This window comes from Phalacrocorax aristotelis, chromosome 3 (genome assembly GCF_949628215.1).
Source record: "Phalacrocorax aristotelis chromosome 3, bGulAri2.1, whole genome shotgun sequence".
Lineage (NCBI taxonomy): Eukaryota > Metazoa > Chordata > Aves > Suliformes > Phalacrocoracidae > Phalacrocorax > Phalacrocorax aristotelis.
Window position 1 is genome coordinate 15,977,726 of NC_134278.1, and position 20,580 is coordinate 15,998,305.

A 20,580-nucleotide genomic window follows, 5' to 3' on the forward strand; every position below is an offset into this window, starting at 1 on the left:
GTGATGCTAACTGCATTAAGCTCTATAGTCAGTAGAGAAAGTTTCTTCCAGAATGAAATTCAAATTAAGCCCTCGCTCTGAAATAATCTCCTTACTCTCCCTTCCTCCATCCCTCAACTACAGAGGCAGTCTACTGAGATGAGACGACTTAGAATAAGGTCTTGTTAATACTGCCCCACTCCAATAGTCTGCATGGAGGATGTGGGGCACGTGTGCACAGACACACATGCGCAGACTTCGTTGGAATTATAATGCAATGCACATCAAGCAAAAAATTGTCCCTTTTTGACAGTGTTCCACAGACCCAAGAAATGAGGTCCTAACTAATCTGCTCTGACATCAAATGTATACACATGCACACAAATACATATATAGGACAAAGTAAGGGAAGTACTGTATGCGTTCTTTTCACACAATAAATATTCCATGTCTATCTAGCTGTGCAATTCAACAGATTAGCTTTGAAAGGGACACAAGAAGCTCATATAAAATAAGATTGTTTTTTTTAATGAATGAGAATACATCCGTTCCAATCTTGCAAGTTCTTAAAACGATTACACCTGAATTACTAAAGATTTATATACCTGCATTCACTGATGTCCTTACAAGGTGTGTGCATTAGGCAAAGATTCAGATTTCACAAAATGTTCATCCTCTCTACAGTATATGCAGCAACATTAACAGAAATGTTCTTCAGAATTTGTATGCATGCATTTGTTGAATCAAGTAAAAACCTAGCCTGAATTCTTTGTACGCTACCCGATTTCAAATATAGAAAGCATTCATCTAGTAGTTGACAGTGACCGTGTTTGATACCAAAATATTTAGTAAGACTTCCTATAGCACTAGCATATAAGAAGCTAAAGGAAGGTTATTTAGAACTGTACTATTAGAAGTACCTTTGAGGAGGTGACCATTCTCCATCTGAATGGGGGTAAGATGCAGACTGAGAAAACGTAGAAACTGCAGGAGCCTTTATATCAGATACTTCATCTACAAACACATCTGGAACAGAGATCCTAGGTACAGGGAAAGATGTGAAATTTAAAAACCATACTTGATTACTGAACGGTCATACACTCCAGATAACAAAAAACCCTACTGTGGAGAAGAATTAGTATAACCTGAACAAAAAAGAGACAGGGAAATGTTATCTGATTCACACCTAGTTCACAGCACGGAGGAGGATTGTTCTCATGTTTTCAGTGTCATTTTCATTATTTTTGATAGTAACATTCCCAATAGCTTTCCATCCTAAAGGTGGTTCTTAAAGAAACATGTTCATCAACCATACGTACTGACTCAGATATTACTGTTAGAAGGTATGAAATGGAACATTAATGCAGCATTAGGTTTCCATTATATATCTCAATTTCACTGTGATACCTCAAACTGTCCAATGGTTCTTTTTCTTCCTCTGAGCTAATCTCTATAGGAAACATGTCTTCATCTTCTGACGTGTCTCCATTGTCTTCTCTTTTTAAGCTGTCTATTTTATGGGTAGACTTCCTCCTCTTTTTCCTCCTTTTTTTCACAGAGCTACAGACTAGAGAGGTTTCAGTAGAAGGCTGGGATCCATGGGCTTGGGGTGCTACTTGTGAGGATGCACTGGTGTCCAGGTTTCTTATCCTGTCTATGGAGTTCCTCTTCAGCTGAGCTTCCATTAAAGCAGTTCCCTCAGACAGAATGGGAGATGTGGAGAGATGATAAGGAATTACCTCCTGAGAAAGAAAAAAATGGAAGCCGTGCAACATATTAGTTCCTCTGCCAGTCAAGGTTTGTTCTAAAATATGTGTATGGTTGCCAAAATCTAAGTCATTTATACCCCAGAAAAGTTAGAAAGATTAGACGTCTGGGTGCTCAGTATGATCTTATAGTATATCAAAATTGTTCCATAGCTGCATCTCCTTAGACAAGCCAGGAACAATACTCTCTCTTAAGAGGATCCTCTGAGCATCTAATATTGGTCAGGTTATGGCATGAGTCTCTATCTACCTGATGCTAGATACAGGCCAGAAACAAAAAACTAGTTTATAACCTGAACATTTTGTAAAATCCAATTCTCCTTCACAGCTCAGATGACAGACAATAGTCAGGCAGGTCAGTGGTTGATAACTAGGTCAATCATATATATACACATTTCTAGACATTCATAGACATATTTCTAGCAATTCTCAATCACCAAATAACTATTACCACACAAGATTTTGATACTGAGATCATAAAATTTAAATATAAAGATACAGAGAGAAATAGTAGTATCGTACTTAATATAAGAATTTGAAAACTCATCCCACTCCAGACAGGGACAAAAAATTATTGGGGATATCTAAAGAGAAGCGCCTGTAAAAAGCTTTTCTTATGTTACATTCCGTATGGACTATTCAAAACTAGCATGACCGTAACTTAAATAGACTAGTATTTAATCACACAGCTCAACAGCAGGCATTCTCATTTAAATATAATTCCACATGAATAATAGCTGCAAGATCCCATTTTTGGTAAGGACCAGAAATACAGCATGCAAAGATGTTTACAGGGCACGTGCACTTTTACTGGCAGTCTGCTGAGTACGTATGTTCAAAGTAAAGGTTTCTGCAAAAAAACAGGTCCATGGACATATTACCCTCTGTTGTACACATCTTCAGAGCATGTGAGCTGTGTACATGTTATTTCTGTTCACACACTGGCACACACAAACTCTGATTTATTTTTTAGGTATGTGGTTACCTTCTTTAGTTTTCTTTTCCTATCTCAGCAACTCAGAAAACAAAGTAACTGCATAGTATTAAATTTCCATAGCAGAAAATTGTCCAGAAACTTTTAAAGCTATAAAACGGGTAAAGGTATGTTTTTCAACAAAATTCCTAAATTCAAACCTGACTCTAAAGAGCAGGCATTGAATTTTTATCAAATTAAAATTAGTTTGACTCTTACCTGATGATTATCCATTTCCTGCACAAAAAAGGCCTCTCCATTGTCTCCTAGTTTCATGTGCAGATCTACTGCCTCTCCATTAATTTCTATGTCAACCTGGAAGGAAATAAATAAATTCTCAAATTAAAAGAAAGTTATTTTAGGTACACAGTTCCTGTTCAGCTACCCTACCACTGCCACTGGGCAAATGCTTCTCAGGGAAGCGTAGGAAACCTTATAATAAGCACAAAAAAACGAACTTCTGCTTTTCACCCTATGCCTTCACAAGGCCATCATCAGAACGTTTTTCTAACTCATTCAGCTCATTGCTGTCTTACCCGTCTACCTAGGAAGGTTTACAGCCATTATATAAAGTCCTGAATCTTTTAAAATGTAATTCTAAATGCTACACTCGCCACACAAATCCTTTTTCCTCTTTTAATTCATAGCCGAATTTTACATTGTGCAAGAAGTACTTCCGTATGCAAAGTCTTAATATGCCGTCTTTCAAATTCTTTAAACAGACTTCTCTTTACACAATGACAAGACAAATAAGAAAAATTGTCTATTTCTTCTGCACATTTATCTCACCACTATACAGCCTCAACTATTTCCATTTCTTCTCAGGAAGATCTTTCTCTCTGCTTATAACCGTTCTTGCCACCAACTCCATTTTCACTGGTGGGGTTTTGGTTTTTTGGGGTTTTTTTGAGACTTCAACAAGCCTACATCTGTGTTATATTTCAGGACACAGTATACTATCGGCACAGTAACGTTTTCAACTTTTACTCATTCCTAAATATTGGTATTCTTTTCTGATTCAAGTAAGAATTGAGCAATGTCCATGGTCACATTAGAATCTTTCTGCTGAAACGATTATAGCTACATTAGAACGTAGACTATATGTAGTTACAAACTATTTCCCAAAATAATCTGTTGTGCATTACCTACTCAACTTCACATCTGATATCATATTGCCAGGTCATTCCGCTTGGTTACACTTAGATAAAGGTCCTCACTGCTTTTTCTAGCTTCAATTAACCTCAGTATTCTGTTATCTGAAAATATTACTTCATTATTAACTCTTCTGGTAACTATCAATGGACATGTTAAACAAAGGGGTCTTAATACACAGTCACTAATGAAGTCTATTATAAGCCCAAATGAGAACATTCAAAATTTTGCTCTATTGAAAATAAATGTTACAAATTTCATGGTTTGTTTTGTGTTTACTGTAGTCAATATCTTAAAAATTCTGCTTTGAAATGCAAGAATCAGTAACAACCGTTTTAATTTAATCTAGCCTCAGTTTGGGCACTTTGTAAAGAGTGTCTAAAGGAAACCTTGGCTAGCACACCACATAACATTCAGTAACTTTCACGCTGATAGAATTACCCCACAGACAGAACATATAAAAATTGTCAATTTTCTTACCACTTTCTCCCTAGAACGTAGGACTCCCATTTTCCCAAAGCGTACATGAAAAGGAGAACACTGAAGATTTCCATCTGGCTGACGTACAACAATTATATCTATGCATCCCGACAATGTGGCTGGATTTAGTCCCTTATAGAGTTCCTTCACAGTTACAAACACTTGCCCTGCTAACTGTCCAACGTAATTCATGGTTTGGACCTGAAAGGCAAAAGAGAGAGCAACAGGATTTTGATCCCTACTTTATATTGTAGAGACATTTGAGAGACTGGGATTCCAGCAGTGGTATATTCTCCTGTTTCACAAATCTACAGCTTCACACAAAATCAGGATTTCCCACCTAATTTATTTATATCTGATGCATGTTTGTAGGGAGCTATTAAAAGACAGAAGCAAATGAGACCTTGCAAGTCAGAATTTTACAAACTTTTATAAGTTGTTAGAGCAAGTTGCATTCAAAACCACTGTCAGGCTTTTGACTCTGCAGCTCATAAATGTCTCCAATTATCTCAAAGAGAAAAGCATTACTTCCAAAATAGTATCTCCTCCCTTCATTTATTTGCCCTCAAAAACAAATATACTTTTCCCATGTATTTCTACAGGCTTTTAAGGGCAGGGCGAGTTAATGGTTTTAAGCAGATCTAATTTTCCACTAGACTGAAGTCAAAGACTGTTTTCCCACTTTACAGGGATTTCTCCCATTAAAAGATTATTATAATGCATACGCACAATAGATATGCATTAAGGTTTGACAAGCAACCTTCAGTCCAGAGTGTCTGAACTTCAGAGTGCTTCCTAATGCAACTTTACCATTCTTATTTCAAAAACAGCCTTTTAGTATCAGCAGGTTTATTAAAAATTAGGCATGTGTTGATGGCTGAAGTGTTTGGCTCTATTTCCCCTGCTTCTGGACTTATTTAGCATTTAGTTTCCTGCTTCTACTCTGTTTATGTTCCATTAACACAATTAGTCTCCTAGACAGGATGGCATGCATACTTAGACATGCTCAAAAACTCAAAAAGTCTTTCAGGGGCTCTCAAAGTATGAATGAATTTAAGCAGATACTTTCCTGAAGAGTAGAGATTTCAAGGACTTCCAACATGTATTGTTTTCATTATTTTTCCAGCACCTCTTACAGATTCTAAGACACTGATTTCAGGAAAGTCTTTGTGCTCTGAGCATAAAGCACAGGCCTCACATGCAAGTTCTTCGCTAGTTCCGTACTAGGATGACATCACCTGGACATCAATAAGAGACACTTGCAGGGTAGGCAACAGTAAAACTCCCACTGATGGTGATGAGAACAGAACTGAGCTCAGAGTCTGAGAGACAGTCACTGGACGGAGCTGCATGGCATGTGTTAACCAGCATCATCTGCTGCAACAGAGACTCTCTTTCAGCTGTGTTCAACAACAAAAAGATGCAAGTGTGAAATGCTGTAAAAACAGCTCCAATTTTTAAACATGATTTATACTTAGAAACAAAAAGCTATCAAAATACAGTGAAGGTATTACAGTAAAAAACTGGAAAGTTAGGAAATGCTATAATTAAGGCTGGTATCTTCATGTTCTCTAATTAATGATCACCTGTGTTTTTTGACCTGATATTCCCTTCACATAGGATGGACTTTGCTTTCTTCTCTGTTTCTGTTGCAATATGTGGGTATGAGGACACAGACCATGGTCTGAAGAATTGTTTATGTCCTTTTGGGCTTTATGATAGTCATCACTAGATTGCCCCTGAAAAGCAATGATGCTCTCCCCATCTGACAACTGGGGAGCTGAATCACAAAAAAATTAAGATTAAAACTAGGCACTAACTTTGGAAACCAAACAGACCTTTTTGAAGTATTTAGTATACTAAGTTGTTAACTAATGAAAGAACAATCCCTTAATACTGTTTGGAGAAGCATTTCTGCACATCCCTTAATTCAGCCATCTAGAAAGTGCCATCTACTGAAAAGTCAACACATGAAGTCATGGCAGAAAGAGCAATGATATTCAGCTCTCTGGCATCCAACTGGTATCAGCACTTCTGGGCTCCTATTATACATTAGAAACACGGCTTCCTGAATGCAAATCTAGTGGTTTACCACTGTTTCATAGGAAACTATGCTTTAACCACCTACTGCACCCTATGCTGTGCCAAGAACAACAGCTTGGAACAGACCAGACTTCTAGAGGTCACCTGGCCCAAAAGTCTGCCCAAAGGAGGGCCAACTTGGACCAGGTTGCCCACGACCTTGGTCCCGTTGGGTTCACAGCATCTTCAGGGACAGAGATTTCTTAGCCTCCCTGGGCTCCTGTTCCCATGTTTGACTGTCCTCATAGCAAAAATTTTCTTCTCAATATCTAGTCAGAATTTCCCTCATTGCAACTTGTGCCTGTTGCCTCTTGTCCTATCACTGTGCACCTCTAAGATTCTGTTGCTGTTTCCTCTATACCCTGCAACAGGTAACTGAATACCCTGAAAACTGAACAAAACTAGCCCTCGCAGTCTCTCCTTTCAAGCCATAAACTCTTAGCGCCATAATTATCTTCATCTGAGCTCTTTAAAAATTAGCAAGGGCACAGACCTAAGTTCAGAAGTGAGCCTCCAGGGTGACAGACGTAAGCAAACTTTTACATTATCCCTTTGCTTTGGAAAAATATTTCAGTTTCTATTGGGGTTTTTCTAACATAAAGCCCAGTAAGAAACACATTTCTTACTGAACTAAGTTTACATTTAAGATGGCTACAATTAGACTCAAAATTGCATGGTGCAGTTCACCCAGTTAATGGTTGGTCTGCTTAAGCAAAAAAATTTCTAGGCGCAAAACAGCCACTACTTCCTTGGTGGCGAAGAAGTTCCTGGGACTGTACGTACCCCCAATGCTCGGGAGAGTTATAGGCAAACAACCCAAATATGAGGCCTCACACATCTCCTAAACTGAGACTTTTGCAACTACTCTTGTTCCCAACAAATCACAGCTGCACTGCCTGCCCTGTCTTAGGACACAGAGATTATTTTTATACTCATGAATTTAAGTTGCACATTATCCTCAAGCTCTGAGGCCAACTAGCACAGAACAGCTTGCTTCCATACAGTCAAAATCTCTTATCCCTTAAAAAGAAAGTGCCACATTCAAACTGTCAGCAGGTGATGAACACTCCTTTCAAGCTGGGTTGAACCTGGCCTGTGCAACAAAATCACTGCAGAATTAAGACAGACTGGCAGACTAGTCACATAAACCCCACTTCCTCAGGAAACCAGACAAAAAAAAATGGTTTTATATTTCAAATGTAGAGAACAAAAGATGCTGTAGTTAAAATGGGGGAGAGTTCAGAAATTGGACTCCAGTGGATGTAGGCCTTTCATCCTAACTTCTATACATGCCAAGCAAAACTGAGATTGTAAATATACTCTGAATCTAAACTCAGTCCATCCTATGCCAGTGCTCCAGGAAATCAACATTCCTCAAACCCCAGAGAGACTGCATGTGGTTTTAGAGCAACATTTTACCCTGGCCACTCCAAGAAGTCTTTCACCTACTAACCAGACAGCAGCAACCTCAGCAGTAAACACGAGTTTACGTCATGGGTTAAACCCCCAGTGCCTGCCTGTTAATTATACTGAATTTAATAGAACTCTTGTTCTCATACCATGCTCGTGGACATAGCACATAATATTTTTTGCTGCTGGGAAAATTGAGAATCCTTTTAAGCTTATAGTAAGTGAGAACAGTCTGTACTGCTTCTGTCATGATTTTCAAATGGCTTGAGTTTTGTTCTTTGCCAGGAGACAACTCACAACCCTACATTATGCATCTATTATGAAAAGTATTTTCTAGCACAATTTTTAATGTCAATTTAACTAGCATCACTTGCCAGGAGACTCAGAGAATTTCCAACTCTTGATTGTTAAACGCAGTAGTCATTTTTCAGACTTGATCATCTCGTGGAAGTAAATATATAGGTGTTACCTTATTACCTGATTTATTAACTTACCAAAGACTGAACTAACGAAGTTAATTCTTTAAAGTCCCACTCTACTGGATGCCACAGTAAGATCAAATGCACTGTCGTCTGGATAATCCGCCTCTTTCATGCAGATAAACCAAACTATGTCCTAATACCACTGTAAAAACTGGTAACTGTATCCTTCATGGCCTGTTTTTTACAGCCCACTTCTTCCCCATACCATTTCATCTTTCTGCACCACATTTCATAGAATAAAATACCAAAAGATGCAGGAATTAAAAGCCTCATTTCCTTTTGCAAGGCCCAGTGTCTCCTCAGGTGCCACAACACAATGAATAACAGATCATATATCCACACACATTCAAATTACTTAGGGATACAAGTGCTATTCAACATGCTCTAAAGACACACACACAAAAAAAACCCACCTTGATTTAGGTAGCATGCTCTAAGTGTAATTAAAAACTGGAACACACTTCCTCTGGAAGATATGAAATCTCCAGTGCAGAAAATTTTGAAGAGTGGGACAAATGTCTGTAGGGCTAGTTTAGGAATAGGCAATTGTAATCTTTGGGACAGATGTTGTCACTGTGCCTGCGTCCAAAGCAGTAAGCCAAACCTTATCACATCACAGACCTGACCATTACAATGTGGTCATCTACAATGAATCTATTTAAACTAAATCTGCTTCTGGTACATTTTAGGTGCAGATCAATATGCACTCTCCCAAAAATTCCCAGGCACAGTGGATAAGACAGACTGGAGACTACTCCCACAGCCAGCTTAGATGCAGTCACCTTCTTTTAAAGGTAGAGAACAGATGGTGCTGTCTGGCCTGGCTGCCAAGAATGGACATTTCATTCACTAGCAGGGATGTAACGTTTGGGTCCCTTTCAGCCCCTTTTCTCAGGTTCTGCAGTTATGACTGCACTAGTTTTGTAGGCTGTGAGAGGAAGATTGGCAGCAATGGCAAATGTAACACAATCCAAATGTTTAGCACAAAGAACAACACATAGACGCCTCTTTTGGTTGTGCTTCTAATACCTGATGAGCCCCTGGTCCACGAGTGAAGTGATGGGCATAAGCACAAAACAAATCGACTCTCCTAAGAACTTCTCCACACAGCTTGCAAAATGGTGAAAGGGAGCCAAAAACTGATGGGCCGGCATTCAGTTAGAACAAGTCGCTGCAGCTCTGCTGCTGACAATGAAACAATGAAAATTTTACAAACTTGATGTGTTTGGTCCCCTGATCTGCCCCTGGCTTCCGTTTTGAAGATGTAAAGCTTGAGACAGACCAGCCTATATTTGGGAATCAGACTGTGGCTCCTTCAAGAGAATTATTCCTCATTTACAAAAAAGCAGATGACAATATTTCAATGACTGCTAGGTAAGTGCTTACTGCCACTCTTTTATTACATATCAAACACTTGTTTTCTTGACACTGAAGCAATTCAGTTCTGTTTGCAATACTGAACACCAACTCCCTCTACAGCAGTTAGTAGAATCTATCATTGACATATTCTTCACCATAAAAAAGAGTATCAGAGGTTACACGCTAAAAAAAAGATTTATGACAAAAATGTAGGGTAGAGAAGGATGTATTTCAGATGAAGATTCCCTAGATGGCTTTTTTCAAAATTAAGCTTAGCCCTTCATGTCTGTACCACGGACAGACATGTTGGACAAGTTGTTGGGGGAGAACTCCAGAGCGCTCTGCTGAGCAGCGTGATTCTGGTTGTTCTGTAAATACAAGGGCAAACTCTGTCCAAACCTGATTACATGTACATTTTTTCCAGGACGCCACCCCAAGTTGCAGCAGCATGGGACAGACCATGTTCCTGCAGGTGATTTGCAATACTTCTGCTCAATCAGGAGACAGGTGCAATTCACTAGGATGTCCCAAATCTGAAAGCAACATGCAGCACGTGGATGGCTCTATACCACAACAAGACTGTTTTGCTTCCTGCCAGCCAAATCTCCAGAAATATTTTAGAGTTGGGATTATTCTGGGCTTAATTCTATTAGGAACTATTTGACTTATATTCCAAGTCAGCCAAGGCCAGTGCCAAAAACTGTGACTTCTTATGACCAGAGTGTCAAACAGATCAAATGTCAAGCTTTATCTTCCAAGCTGCCAGTCCCTCCCAGAACCCACTCACTCACAGACAGACTTTGACTACGAGATGACTATTCACTTGGTGCTTGTATTGACTACCTTTCAAATATCTGAAACATTAGTTAGTCCAATACTTTACAAAGTCCCTGTAAATGACAGTGTTTTCTTCAGAGTACCTGAAATCAAAATTTCAAATTGAAGACTCAAAATTTGCCTGTAATGAATCCTCATGTTCAAGTGAAGGGAGGACTGGCCTATAGTCCCACAGTCATGGTATCGGACTGGCACACAGGAGTCCAAGAGAACTATTTCATGGCCAGTTCAAGTGTACAACCATGATCCCCACACCAACCTCCCAACCATACATTCTCAGCTCTCCCAAATCTTGTCCTAGTGTCAGCACTGAAAACTAACACCACTAAAACCATCCAAAAACAATTTTCAGTTGGATCAAGGGGATGATCTGACTCACCGCATACCCATATGATTGCTGGTATCAACTAAACAGAGAAGCTGAGAAAGAATCGGTGGTGGGTAGTAGTACCAGGGACACCTCTTTTGGCATTTCAGGCAATCTCGAAATCATCTCTCAAGCCTTTTCTCTTCCTTGCCCAAAGACCTCCTACATTTCCCATAATCTCTCTGTGTTTCAGCCTCCCAGCTGTACAATGCTATCCTCCTCACAGAGACGCTTTGAGGGAACACACACAAGGGCTGACAACCCTTTGGACTGACGCTGCATAAATAGGATCAAACTTTAGAACAAATTGAAAAGTACAAACTGATGCCTGATCACGTACTGTGCTACCCTGTGCTACTGTTCTGATGTCAGAAGAGGAACACAAATCACAGTGGAAGCACAGCAGTAGCTCTACTCTGCCAATACCTCACGTGACTTGGTGTCCATTCTTTCAGTGGGATCGGGGAAAAAAATTGTTTCTTAGGCTACAACTTTACATTTTCTGCATTTTCAGAGCTTAAAGTAAGCTCTTACTATATTTCAACTGCTTTTGATGATTGCTGAGTGTATGTGTGTTCACAGATAAACAAATGCGTGCACCTACACATCCATAGGTATGGAAAAGGGACAAACACTAAAACTTGCCCAGCTCCCTTACAGACAGGCCACACTGAGTCAGGTAAGTAGGTATTATCAAGTGGTCTATTCTCCAAATTAGTGAAATGGAGCAGGAAAACAGAAAGCATCTAAAACCATTAGAAGCTATATTCATGGCTTCATGCCTAAACTCATAACATAATTATGCTGAGTCCTCCCCATCTTACCTCCTTCACTGTCACCCTGCTTTTTCTTCATTTCTTTTCATGGAAGAAGGCTCACTTTACTGTAATAGGAGCATATCCGACTTCTAACTGGGTACACTGATGACAGAAAACCTTATCTACGTTCACTAAAACTTTGCCAATATTTGTTTCCTAAGACAGCACAGACACAGATAAAGCCACCCAGGAAATAAAACAAACCACTCCAAAACACACTCCAGACTGCAAACCAAATTAGAAGTCAATAGATTTATCAAGGTCGATGACTTTACATGTGAAAGGGAAGCTGTCTGCTAGTTAGTCTGCAACATCAGCGCTGAGATCCTGTTGTTAGTACAGGCCTCTTCAGAATTCCTCTTTTTGACAGAGATAACAAAAATATTGCCGTTTTGTCTCCTCCCCACTCTCTGCAAAATACCTTCTCTTCTACTTTCTCTTCTTGAGGGTAGGGGAAATAACACTAATCAACAGGAAAAAAAACCCTAGTAACTGCTCTACAGCGGGGCTGGAAATCACACCAAAAAAAACCCAAAATATATGGAAGTTTAGTTCCATATGCACTACCACCAGCCTGGCTCTGCTATGCCATTTGGTCTGTTACCGCTTTCAATATTGCATCCCAGAGAAAAGCCTCATCGAAGCAGCGGTACTAACGCAGCACTCCGCATCAGCAGTTACCAGCCAAAGGGAGGCAAAACACCACCTCTAACGTAAAGGGAGAAGTGGCACACGGAAGGGCACCGGCCTGCACAAGCCCGGGCAGCTCGGCAGGAGCAGGGACCCCACACCGAGCCCTCCCGCATCCGCCCGGCTCCGGGCACCTCCCTCAGGGGGTAACCAGGCATCGAGTGCCCCCTTCCCTCTAACACAAGGCGCTGCCAACCCCAGGCGGACCCGACAGCTCCGCTGCTCGCTGTCACTCCCGAAAGCCAGATCGCTCGGGAAGGGAGCTGCGGGCTCTGCGGGGCGCCGCCGCTACCGGCGGGATGCCCAGGCCGGAGGGACCCGCTGCCTCCAGCGGCTCCGACGCTCGGCGGGGCAAGCCTGGCCTTCCTTGCCCAGCTCAGCTCAGCCCAGCGCCGGGGACCAGTGGCTCCCCTTCCTCCCCCTCCCCGCGCCGCGGCCGCCCCAAGCCCCGCACCCACCTCTGCCGCCCGCCACCTCCCGCAGGATCCGCTCGCCGCCGCCGCCGCCTTTGTGCGCGCCGCCCGCCGCGGCGACAGGTCCTGCCCCGGAGGGAGGGACAGTGCACCCGGGGAAGGCAAGGCGCGGCGGGGAGAGGAGGGGCGACCGCCCCGACCCGGTGCTGCAGCTGGAACTGTCTCTGCCTGACCCGCCTCCCGGCGGCGGCGCCAAGCCCCACCAGCCCAGGCCCCTCCTGCCGCCCGCCCCGCCCCCCACCCCGCCGCCGCCGCCCCCGCCCCCGCCCCGTGCCCCCGGGGCCAGCAGCCGGGCGATGGCGTGACGGGGGCCAGGACGGCCCGGGGAGGGCCCCGCCCCAGGGGCGGAGCGGCGGTTGATTGGGCGGGCCCCTCGCGCGGCGGCCGTTGGGCCCCTGAGTCAGCGCGGGGGCCGACGGACTGAGGGGAGCTGGTGGCTGGCTTCGGCAGCTCTAGGCAGTGTTTTTGTAGGTTTGCTTCAACCTTTATATTCAACTTGTAGCGATAATCACAGAAATACCTTTTTTTTTTTTTACCGGCTCATTTCGGCCGATGTTAAAAACGTTTAGCAAGGAAGACATCTTTATTCAGGTTTGTAGATGGGAAAACCAGAGCGGAAAAGCGAATCGCTCAGCCCGGACTGATGGGCAGGTCCTGGAAAGGCGGTGATGGAAGTTGAGTTCCCGGAGCACAGCGCCCGTTGCCATAGGAAGCGCTTCTTTCAGTAACATATGCTTTATTGCTGTAAATAAACGCGGTGAAATAAAGTTATTCCACCAGTGGTTCCCTTCCTTTAAAATCATATTGCAACTTCCTTTTACACCGAGTGCCTTGCGCAATTAAATAGGGAAGTGGGCGTCCGTGATAGAAACTACCTGATAGAGGGATCTTTCAAGTCTGTTTACAGAAGGCAGAAGAGGGCAGTGCTAAGTGCATAACAAATGAGCAGGAAAAAGAGGAACACGGGGGAAAAAAGGACAAAGAATATGCACAAAAAGGAAAGGATTAAAGTTCAGTAGGTGAAGAAGAGCCTGCTAATTTTAGGCTTGAAAACAAGTTCTCCAGAGGTGGATTTTGTGCATCTATGTGTTCTAGTCCCCAAAATGTATGCACAGCTGAAGCCTGGGAAGAGATCCTTGTCTAGTAATTAGCACTTGAGCCTTCAGTTTTCTGTTAACTTTCCAGTTATACTGTAAAACAATCTCAATGCAGTCTCTTCTAGGTCGTCACGTGATTGTAATCCTTCAGACTGTTTTTCTCCAGCATGTCTTCCTCCTGTAGTTCTATCAAGTCTGTCTCCATGTTGGCACGCATTTGTACAATGTTGTGCACAATGAGACAGCCACTGGGGGACAGGGCCTGGTGCACGCTCACCGGTTTGAATCCCTGTGTCTTTTTCTCCTCCATTCCCAGTCACCCAGCTACGCTAATGAGTTCACCTCAGTTTTAGGACAAAAAAGTCAGTGAAGACAGTTTCTGCCTTGGCACAACAAACAAGGGTGTTTACTTAATCCCAAAGAGAAACAATATGCAATCGAGCCCAGAAATACCTGCAGTTTCCTTTCCCAGGAATATCGTACCTAATCCCTCATCAGTGGGCAGCCAGTAGGCAAGGAGATGTGCTGGTAAATAATCCCATCCCTGATGTAAATACAAGAAGCCGTGCCTGCACTGGCTGTGAGTCCTGACCAGTCCCCTGCCCGCCCCATTCCTGTGGAGCACGATCCCGTATAGTGTTCCCTCCGAGGGGGCTGTATCCCCGAGCCATCACCAGCCAGGACTGCTCTGACATATTGTTCCACTACAGTCTTCCATACTATGCTAAAATAAAAACATGATTGTAGCACACTGAATCAAACCCACTGTTTTTCCACAGCCTCAGCCACACCCACCCTTCTGTACTTCTTTCAGAAATCCAGAAGCTCGAGCCTCAGCTTTGGAAGTACTGTATTGTGTTTAGTTATTTGTCATGTCCAACCATCTGCTGCTTGACCTAAAATAACCCATGGAATGATGCTCTACATTTTTAATGGTTCCATGTGCGAGGTCATGTTTTCTCTTCCTACAGAGCAGTGTAAATATAGCCATGATACACACACGATGCTGTGGAAAGTGCCAAACGCTTGCACAGCAACAGTAAGCTTCCGTTAACAGCAGGGCCCCCTCTTGCTCCTTCTGTGCTTTTTAACTCTGTCCTTACTGATGGTGTGACCACGGTGCAGGGTGGTGCTCCTCAGATTACTTCTCTGCAACAACCTCTGCAAACTGATTCTGAAATCCTTACTTGCCTTGTGCCGCACTCCAGCTCAGAACTACTCTCACCAGTTACATCTATATAGAGGACCAAGCACTAACAGAGAATCTTCTATACCATCCAAGCCTTCGCACAGTCATGGCTGTGCTCTTGGCTCAGCCCAGTGCAGAGTTTGGAGGATGGTATGGTCAGGGTCAGGGAGAGTAATCCAGAGTTACCCACAGAACTGGATGGCTGAGGGATTACGGTCAGGGGGCATGCTCTGCCCTTGCAAGGGAACAGTCCCTGGCGGGGTCATCTCCAAAACACACTCAGGAACGATGACATTCTGAACTATTACTGTTTTTCTTCCTGTAACACTTTCCCCTTGACAGGTTTCTTTCTGGAGGCATTGTGTTGGGAAACATAAGTTTGTTTCTCAAGGTTTGAATTAAAACAGCCCACAAACTATCGAAGGACCTGCTCATGAAAGTTTTTCTTTCCACTCCTTTCCTGGTCTGTGTATATCCATCAACTGTTACCTAATTCTTGATTCCTGTCCCAAAGAGTTTATAGATTACATATTCACTCTGTGTTCGTACAGTTCTGGAACAGTGGGGTTCCAGCCTATGACCTGGGCCCTAGTTACTATGAGAATACAAGTAAGAAGAAAGTTGAGCTGTGTAGTCTTCTGTAAATTAATAAAACTGGGTTGAAAAAAAAAAAACTCTACAAGCACAGAAGGGTTTAATAAAACTCAGGAACAGATTCCTTGAAAGCAATACATAAGTTCACACGGGGAGAAAAAAAAAGGCCTTCAATTCTAGCTTGGGACACTAGATTTTCCTGGCAAGTATGTTGCCAATGAGCAAAATAACCACTCAAATGAACAAGTTAATTATTTAATGCATTATCAGTAATGTCTGGGATTTCTGGAGTTCGTGTTCAGACACATAGTACCTGGGTTATGAGTGACTGCAATTGTTAATGCATGCACACTGCGTGTAAAAGAGATTCAGTAAATAGAAACGTTGAGCTTTTAGCTTTTAATTTGTAATGAACTCATAAGCAAAGATGGCTCTGGAGTCTGGTGCTGACATTCTCTGTATTAGTATTAGACCCAGTAGCTCAGGCAATATAAATTAAGAGTTGGTCTAGTTTTATTCCAGTGTAAACATCGGAAAGTAGTTGGACTCTGATTCGGTAATTACCTAATTAAATGTCCCACCACCTTAACACAGGAATAATTCTCCTAACGTAAGTGGGTATCTTTATACAGTACCTGCAGTTACCTGTGATAATGTGCTGAATTCTCTGTCTGATTCACATTATTTTTTCCCTTTCTTTTTCTTTTTCCTTCAAGTCCAATGATCTAGTACTTCATTTTGTCCTTCGTTTAAAGGCACAGTAGTGCTTGTTTTTGTAGCATGTAAATCCTGGCATTTAATCTGCCTCTTAGTGCTTGATTTATTTGAGAACTTTTTTATAAAAGTGTAAGTAGACGTTATTTACTTGCAGAGATTTCTAAAACATTTGCCCTTGCTTGACTTTAACTTGTTGCCAGTTTTGTCTGTCCTGATGGTTTTGCTTTGTCTCTACGCCTGGGATCAACTGTTCCCGCTGTTTCAGTATCAGGCGCTTGAAAATCTGAGTAGTAGACAACTTGCTTTGAAAAGTGAAAGAGTGCCGTCCTCATCCAACTAAACGCCGTACAGGACAGGCTATATTCCATATGAACCCATCTTGCTTTGGCAGTGTGTTTTATCTGTCACGTTTAGGTGGATGCTTCTGGCCTGCACCAGCCACCTAGTCTGTCCCACCTGAGCTCCTTCCACTGCACCAACTTTAGCTTTGGGGTTTTGCTTTCCAATGATCAAAGTTCCCGAGTATTGCAACTGTCTGCTGACAGTCGCACATGCTAGCCAATACACTTCTGATGTCACTTCTTATCTTCCTTCTTTGGCCTCATTGTTAAGAGGTGAGATGATGACATCATCCTCAGGAGGACTGTGGTATCATCAGAAGTACTATGAAGTTTAAGTCATCACTGAGGTGAGGGAGTGACAGGAGAAAAGGGAAACTGAGAGGATTTTTTGGTCAAATGATAAAATGTGGGACTGTAATTTTCCAGCAGCTGTCGCAGATGGAATTAGAGGCAGGGCAGGAGGTCACGTACCAAAATGCTCATCTGTAACAATAACACCCTTATCAGCTCTCATGCTGTCAGGGCCTGCATTGCGTAACTTAACTTGATTTTGAACCAAGTATTTTTGAACTTGTTTTGTGACAGATACACTGTTTTTTACCCCTGACTGAAAATACAGTCCCAAAAAGGGGACCTGTGGCCGATGAGCTACCAGACAGGGTTTTTTTTTCCTTCTCAGAGTATAACAAGTCTTGATGATGAAAGTTCTCAAAAGAGCCTTTCTTTTTCCTCTAGTTCCACATCCAGCCTTGCAAAACCATGAAAACCTCAGTGCTTCCTTTGTACCCTAGGAGCTCTTTTTACAGTCACAACTCAAGTTCTCTGCTACAGAGCAGAGACATCTACTGACTCCTGTGATCCAAACATGGCCAAAGCAAAAGAGTGTAAGAATACATAAATTAGGAACAAGAGGCTAAATATATCAACCCTGCTGGAGGTCCACCTGACCCAGTCCAATCTCATCTAAAAGTTATTTAGCTCCAAATCTGTAAATAACCAAGCTCGAGCTCTCTAAATATAATCTTAGAAAGCTCAGAAAATTTTGAGCCCTGATAAAGCAAAGCAATCACAGCGTATGAGATTAAGGATATAACAATGAAATCATCAACATGTTCATTCTTCAGCCAAAGCCCAGAATTCCTGCATAGGCATGTCCAGAGACCTGTACTCTGCTCAGGCAAAATGCATTCTGATGTTTCAATGCACACACGTACAAGAAATGAGAGATCATACACAACTCCATGGAAAGCCTTACCGTCCTGTTTTGCACTGAAATGATTTCCAGCCCAAAAGCTGACTTTTCATCAGTCCAGTAAATCTATGCATGACTGGCAAAGCTTTTGCCCAGAATCCTGTTTTGAAAGCACAGCAAATCAAAAGCAAGCTCATCAGTATTATTTGTTTAGAACAAAATAGTACGAAACACACTCTGAGAACTTCAAACAAAGCTGCTCTGCTTCCCAAGGTATAATCTTTTCTTTACTATTCCTGCGTGTCTTGCAAACTACAATACCAGTCTTAATCCTGAAGAGGAAAAGATATTTGGAAACCAGCTCCTTCTGTTGAGATGTTTGTTGCTTTCTTCTCAGCCTCACGTCTGCAATGTCTACATCAGACTGTCTCCCAATATTGAATTATCCTCACAAACGGGTTCGGAAAGTTATTGCTTGGGGGTTGTAAAGTAACACAACTTGATTAGTTCACTGTATTGTTACCTCCTTACTATGCAAACTAATCCCTCTTTCCTGTAGCCGATGTAAGCAGATGTAAAGATGTAACAGCTATAGCCAACTTAAGATAACAGCAAGATAAAGAGGTATTTTGTATAAAGCTTTTTCTTGCGGTAGGCTAAGCATTAAGTCCTAATAGAGCTCAGCCTGAAGTTCATTCTGTAACTCCCCTGAGAGAGTGAAGCCTCTAAAATTAGTTTTACAGTAAAAGTAACAACATTTGGTGCTTCTCACTGTGACAGAAAAATTCTTCACTTCTGTTCAGACCAGGGTATAAAAGTGGTTCTCCTGGTGAATGAAGGGGCACTCTGCACCATCCTTGTAGTTACAAGGAGCAGCTTTACTTGGCTTTGAAGTCAGAAAATTCTGTGCTATCTCAGGTACTGCCATTAGTTCAGGCAGTCATATAAACTGGATGAAAAGGGTTTTAATCTCCTCTCAAGAAAGAGGCAGATGGAGGATTGTGAGCAGGCCGTCAGGAGGAGAGGCCAGCCCTGGCTGCTTTCTCCATTGCCAGTGAACTGGTGTGGGAAGCATCTGCAAGCTCTGCCATAAAGTTCCCCTCTTCAGCCCCACCTTATTAATTTTACTGAAAACAAGTGAGGTAAACCAACCCCTTGCTACTATTTTACTTTTTTATTTTTCCCCCTCACTGAGACTCAACTTTCTTGAATATTTGAAGGGGTAGAGTGTAACCAGGTTAGGGCATTTTTTTAAAGGCCTGTGTGTATCATTTAAAAGGGCGATTTTCTACTTTTCCCAGTTCAGCCTATGCAGCAGGCGTGGATCCTGCGCCCCTGCCTGAAGGGAGCCCGCTTTCCCTCCACAGGGCTTTCTGTAACAGCGAGGCAGGCACAAGGGTGCAAGTCTGTTCAAGAGCTTTGGCCCCCAGGTCTTTCCACACTTTCTTCTCATTGCTTCTCGTGTGCTGAGCTGTGAGGACACCTTGATCTGGCAGCTCATATTTCAGATCTCTCTGATCTTTAACCTCTAGACCTAGTATCAGGTGATTTGAGGGGACAGGTGAGATACCGTTTTGGGATAATCTGTCTTAGAGGCATTGTCTTTGCAATTCCATTCTTGGGGATTTTAGTGATTACAGTTTATGCCAAGGACTGTGCTTGTTCTGCATTTAAAATACAGTCATCCTTCAAATGCTTGTAATAATAATTTCTTCAGGCAAAATTTGAGCTGTGTGGAACAATGATAATGTTTAAAAGTATATTTGACTTAAACAAATGATCTTTTCAGTCTTGCTTGCTGTCAGATCTGACTTAATCTTACTGCTTCCAGGATGGTTTATTCTCATAAATATATTGTTATTGATAAAGATATAATGACCAAGATTGTACTGAAATCCTAGAAGCAAGTTGAGGCACAGAATTAAATCCTGTGCGTGCAGTCACAGGACAATAAATTCTCTTTAATTACTTGCATCAAGTCTGAGCAATTTCTCAGTAGATAACATTGTTTACTGCAGTCTTTCTCTTACCTAAGCAGTTTACTCTCCTGGTTTAGGCTGAGGGCTTAGCTAAAACTCTCACTGGTGCCTCTAAGTCCGGTATTTTAAAGCAGGAACATTGGCATTTATTTCAGTTTTGCACCTGCCATCTTTCTTTAGATCTTCTGTAAGAACATGCGTGTCTATGTGACTTTATGTGAGGAACTTGCTTCATTTTTATGATTCCTGCATCTGGAGCACTTATATAGTTAATAGATGTGATGGGCTTGGCAAATTCATGAAGATAGTACCTTTTTTATTATTATTTCTGTTTCATGTTCAAATATCTATGAGTGAGAGAAATGTCCCTGGTAACACAGTAGTAAATCCTTCCCCCAAAATAGTCTTTATGTCTTTATGAGTGCAGTCTCTCCAGGAGTGTTACAGCACTGCAATACCTGAACACAGTAATGAATGGGTTGTTAGAAGTACGATTAAACAACATTTCACACCTGGAGTACTGTGTACAGTTCTGGTCCCCACTGTACAAAAAGGATGTGGACAGGCTGGAAGGGGTCCAGAGAAGGGCCACCAGGATGATCA

General features: G+C 42.1%; 1 protein-coding gene across 6 annotated transcripts in view; it reads right to left on the minus strand.

Moving 5' to 3' along the window:
- LPIN1 (lipin 1) overlaps positions 1–20,580 on the minus strand; it is an 83,572-nt gene that overhangs the window by 35,664 nt on the left and 27,328 nt on the right. For 4 of the 6 annotated variants that reach the window (XR_012659493.1, XM_075086789.1, XM_075086788.1 and 1 more), the window contains exons 3-6: positions 4,351–4,551; positions 2,938–3,033; positions 1,387–1,721; positions 900–1,019 (exon numbers count right to left, since the gene is read on the minus strand). Coding sequence is in view for 5 of the 6 variants with exons in the window: in XM_075086789.1 (XP_074942890.1) it covers positions 900–1,019; positions 1,387–1,721; positions 2,938–3,033; positions 4,351–4,551 (752 nt within the window). In the remaining variant the exon portion in view is untranslated. Of the gene's footprint in view, positions 1–899; positions 1,020–1,386; positions 1,722–2,937; positions 3,034–4,350; positions 4,552–12,853; positions 13,054–20,580 lie in introns of those variants that run through there. The other 2 variants (XM_075086791.1, XM_075086790.1) reach the window with 1 other exon arrangement.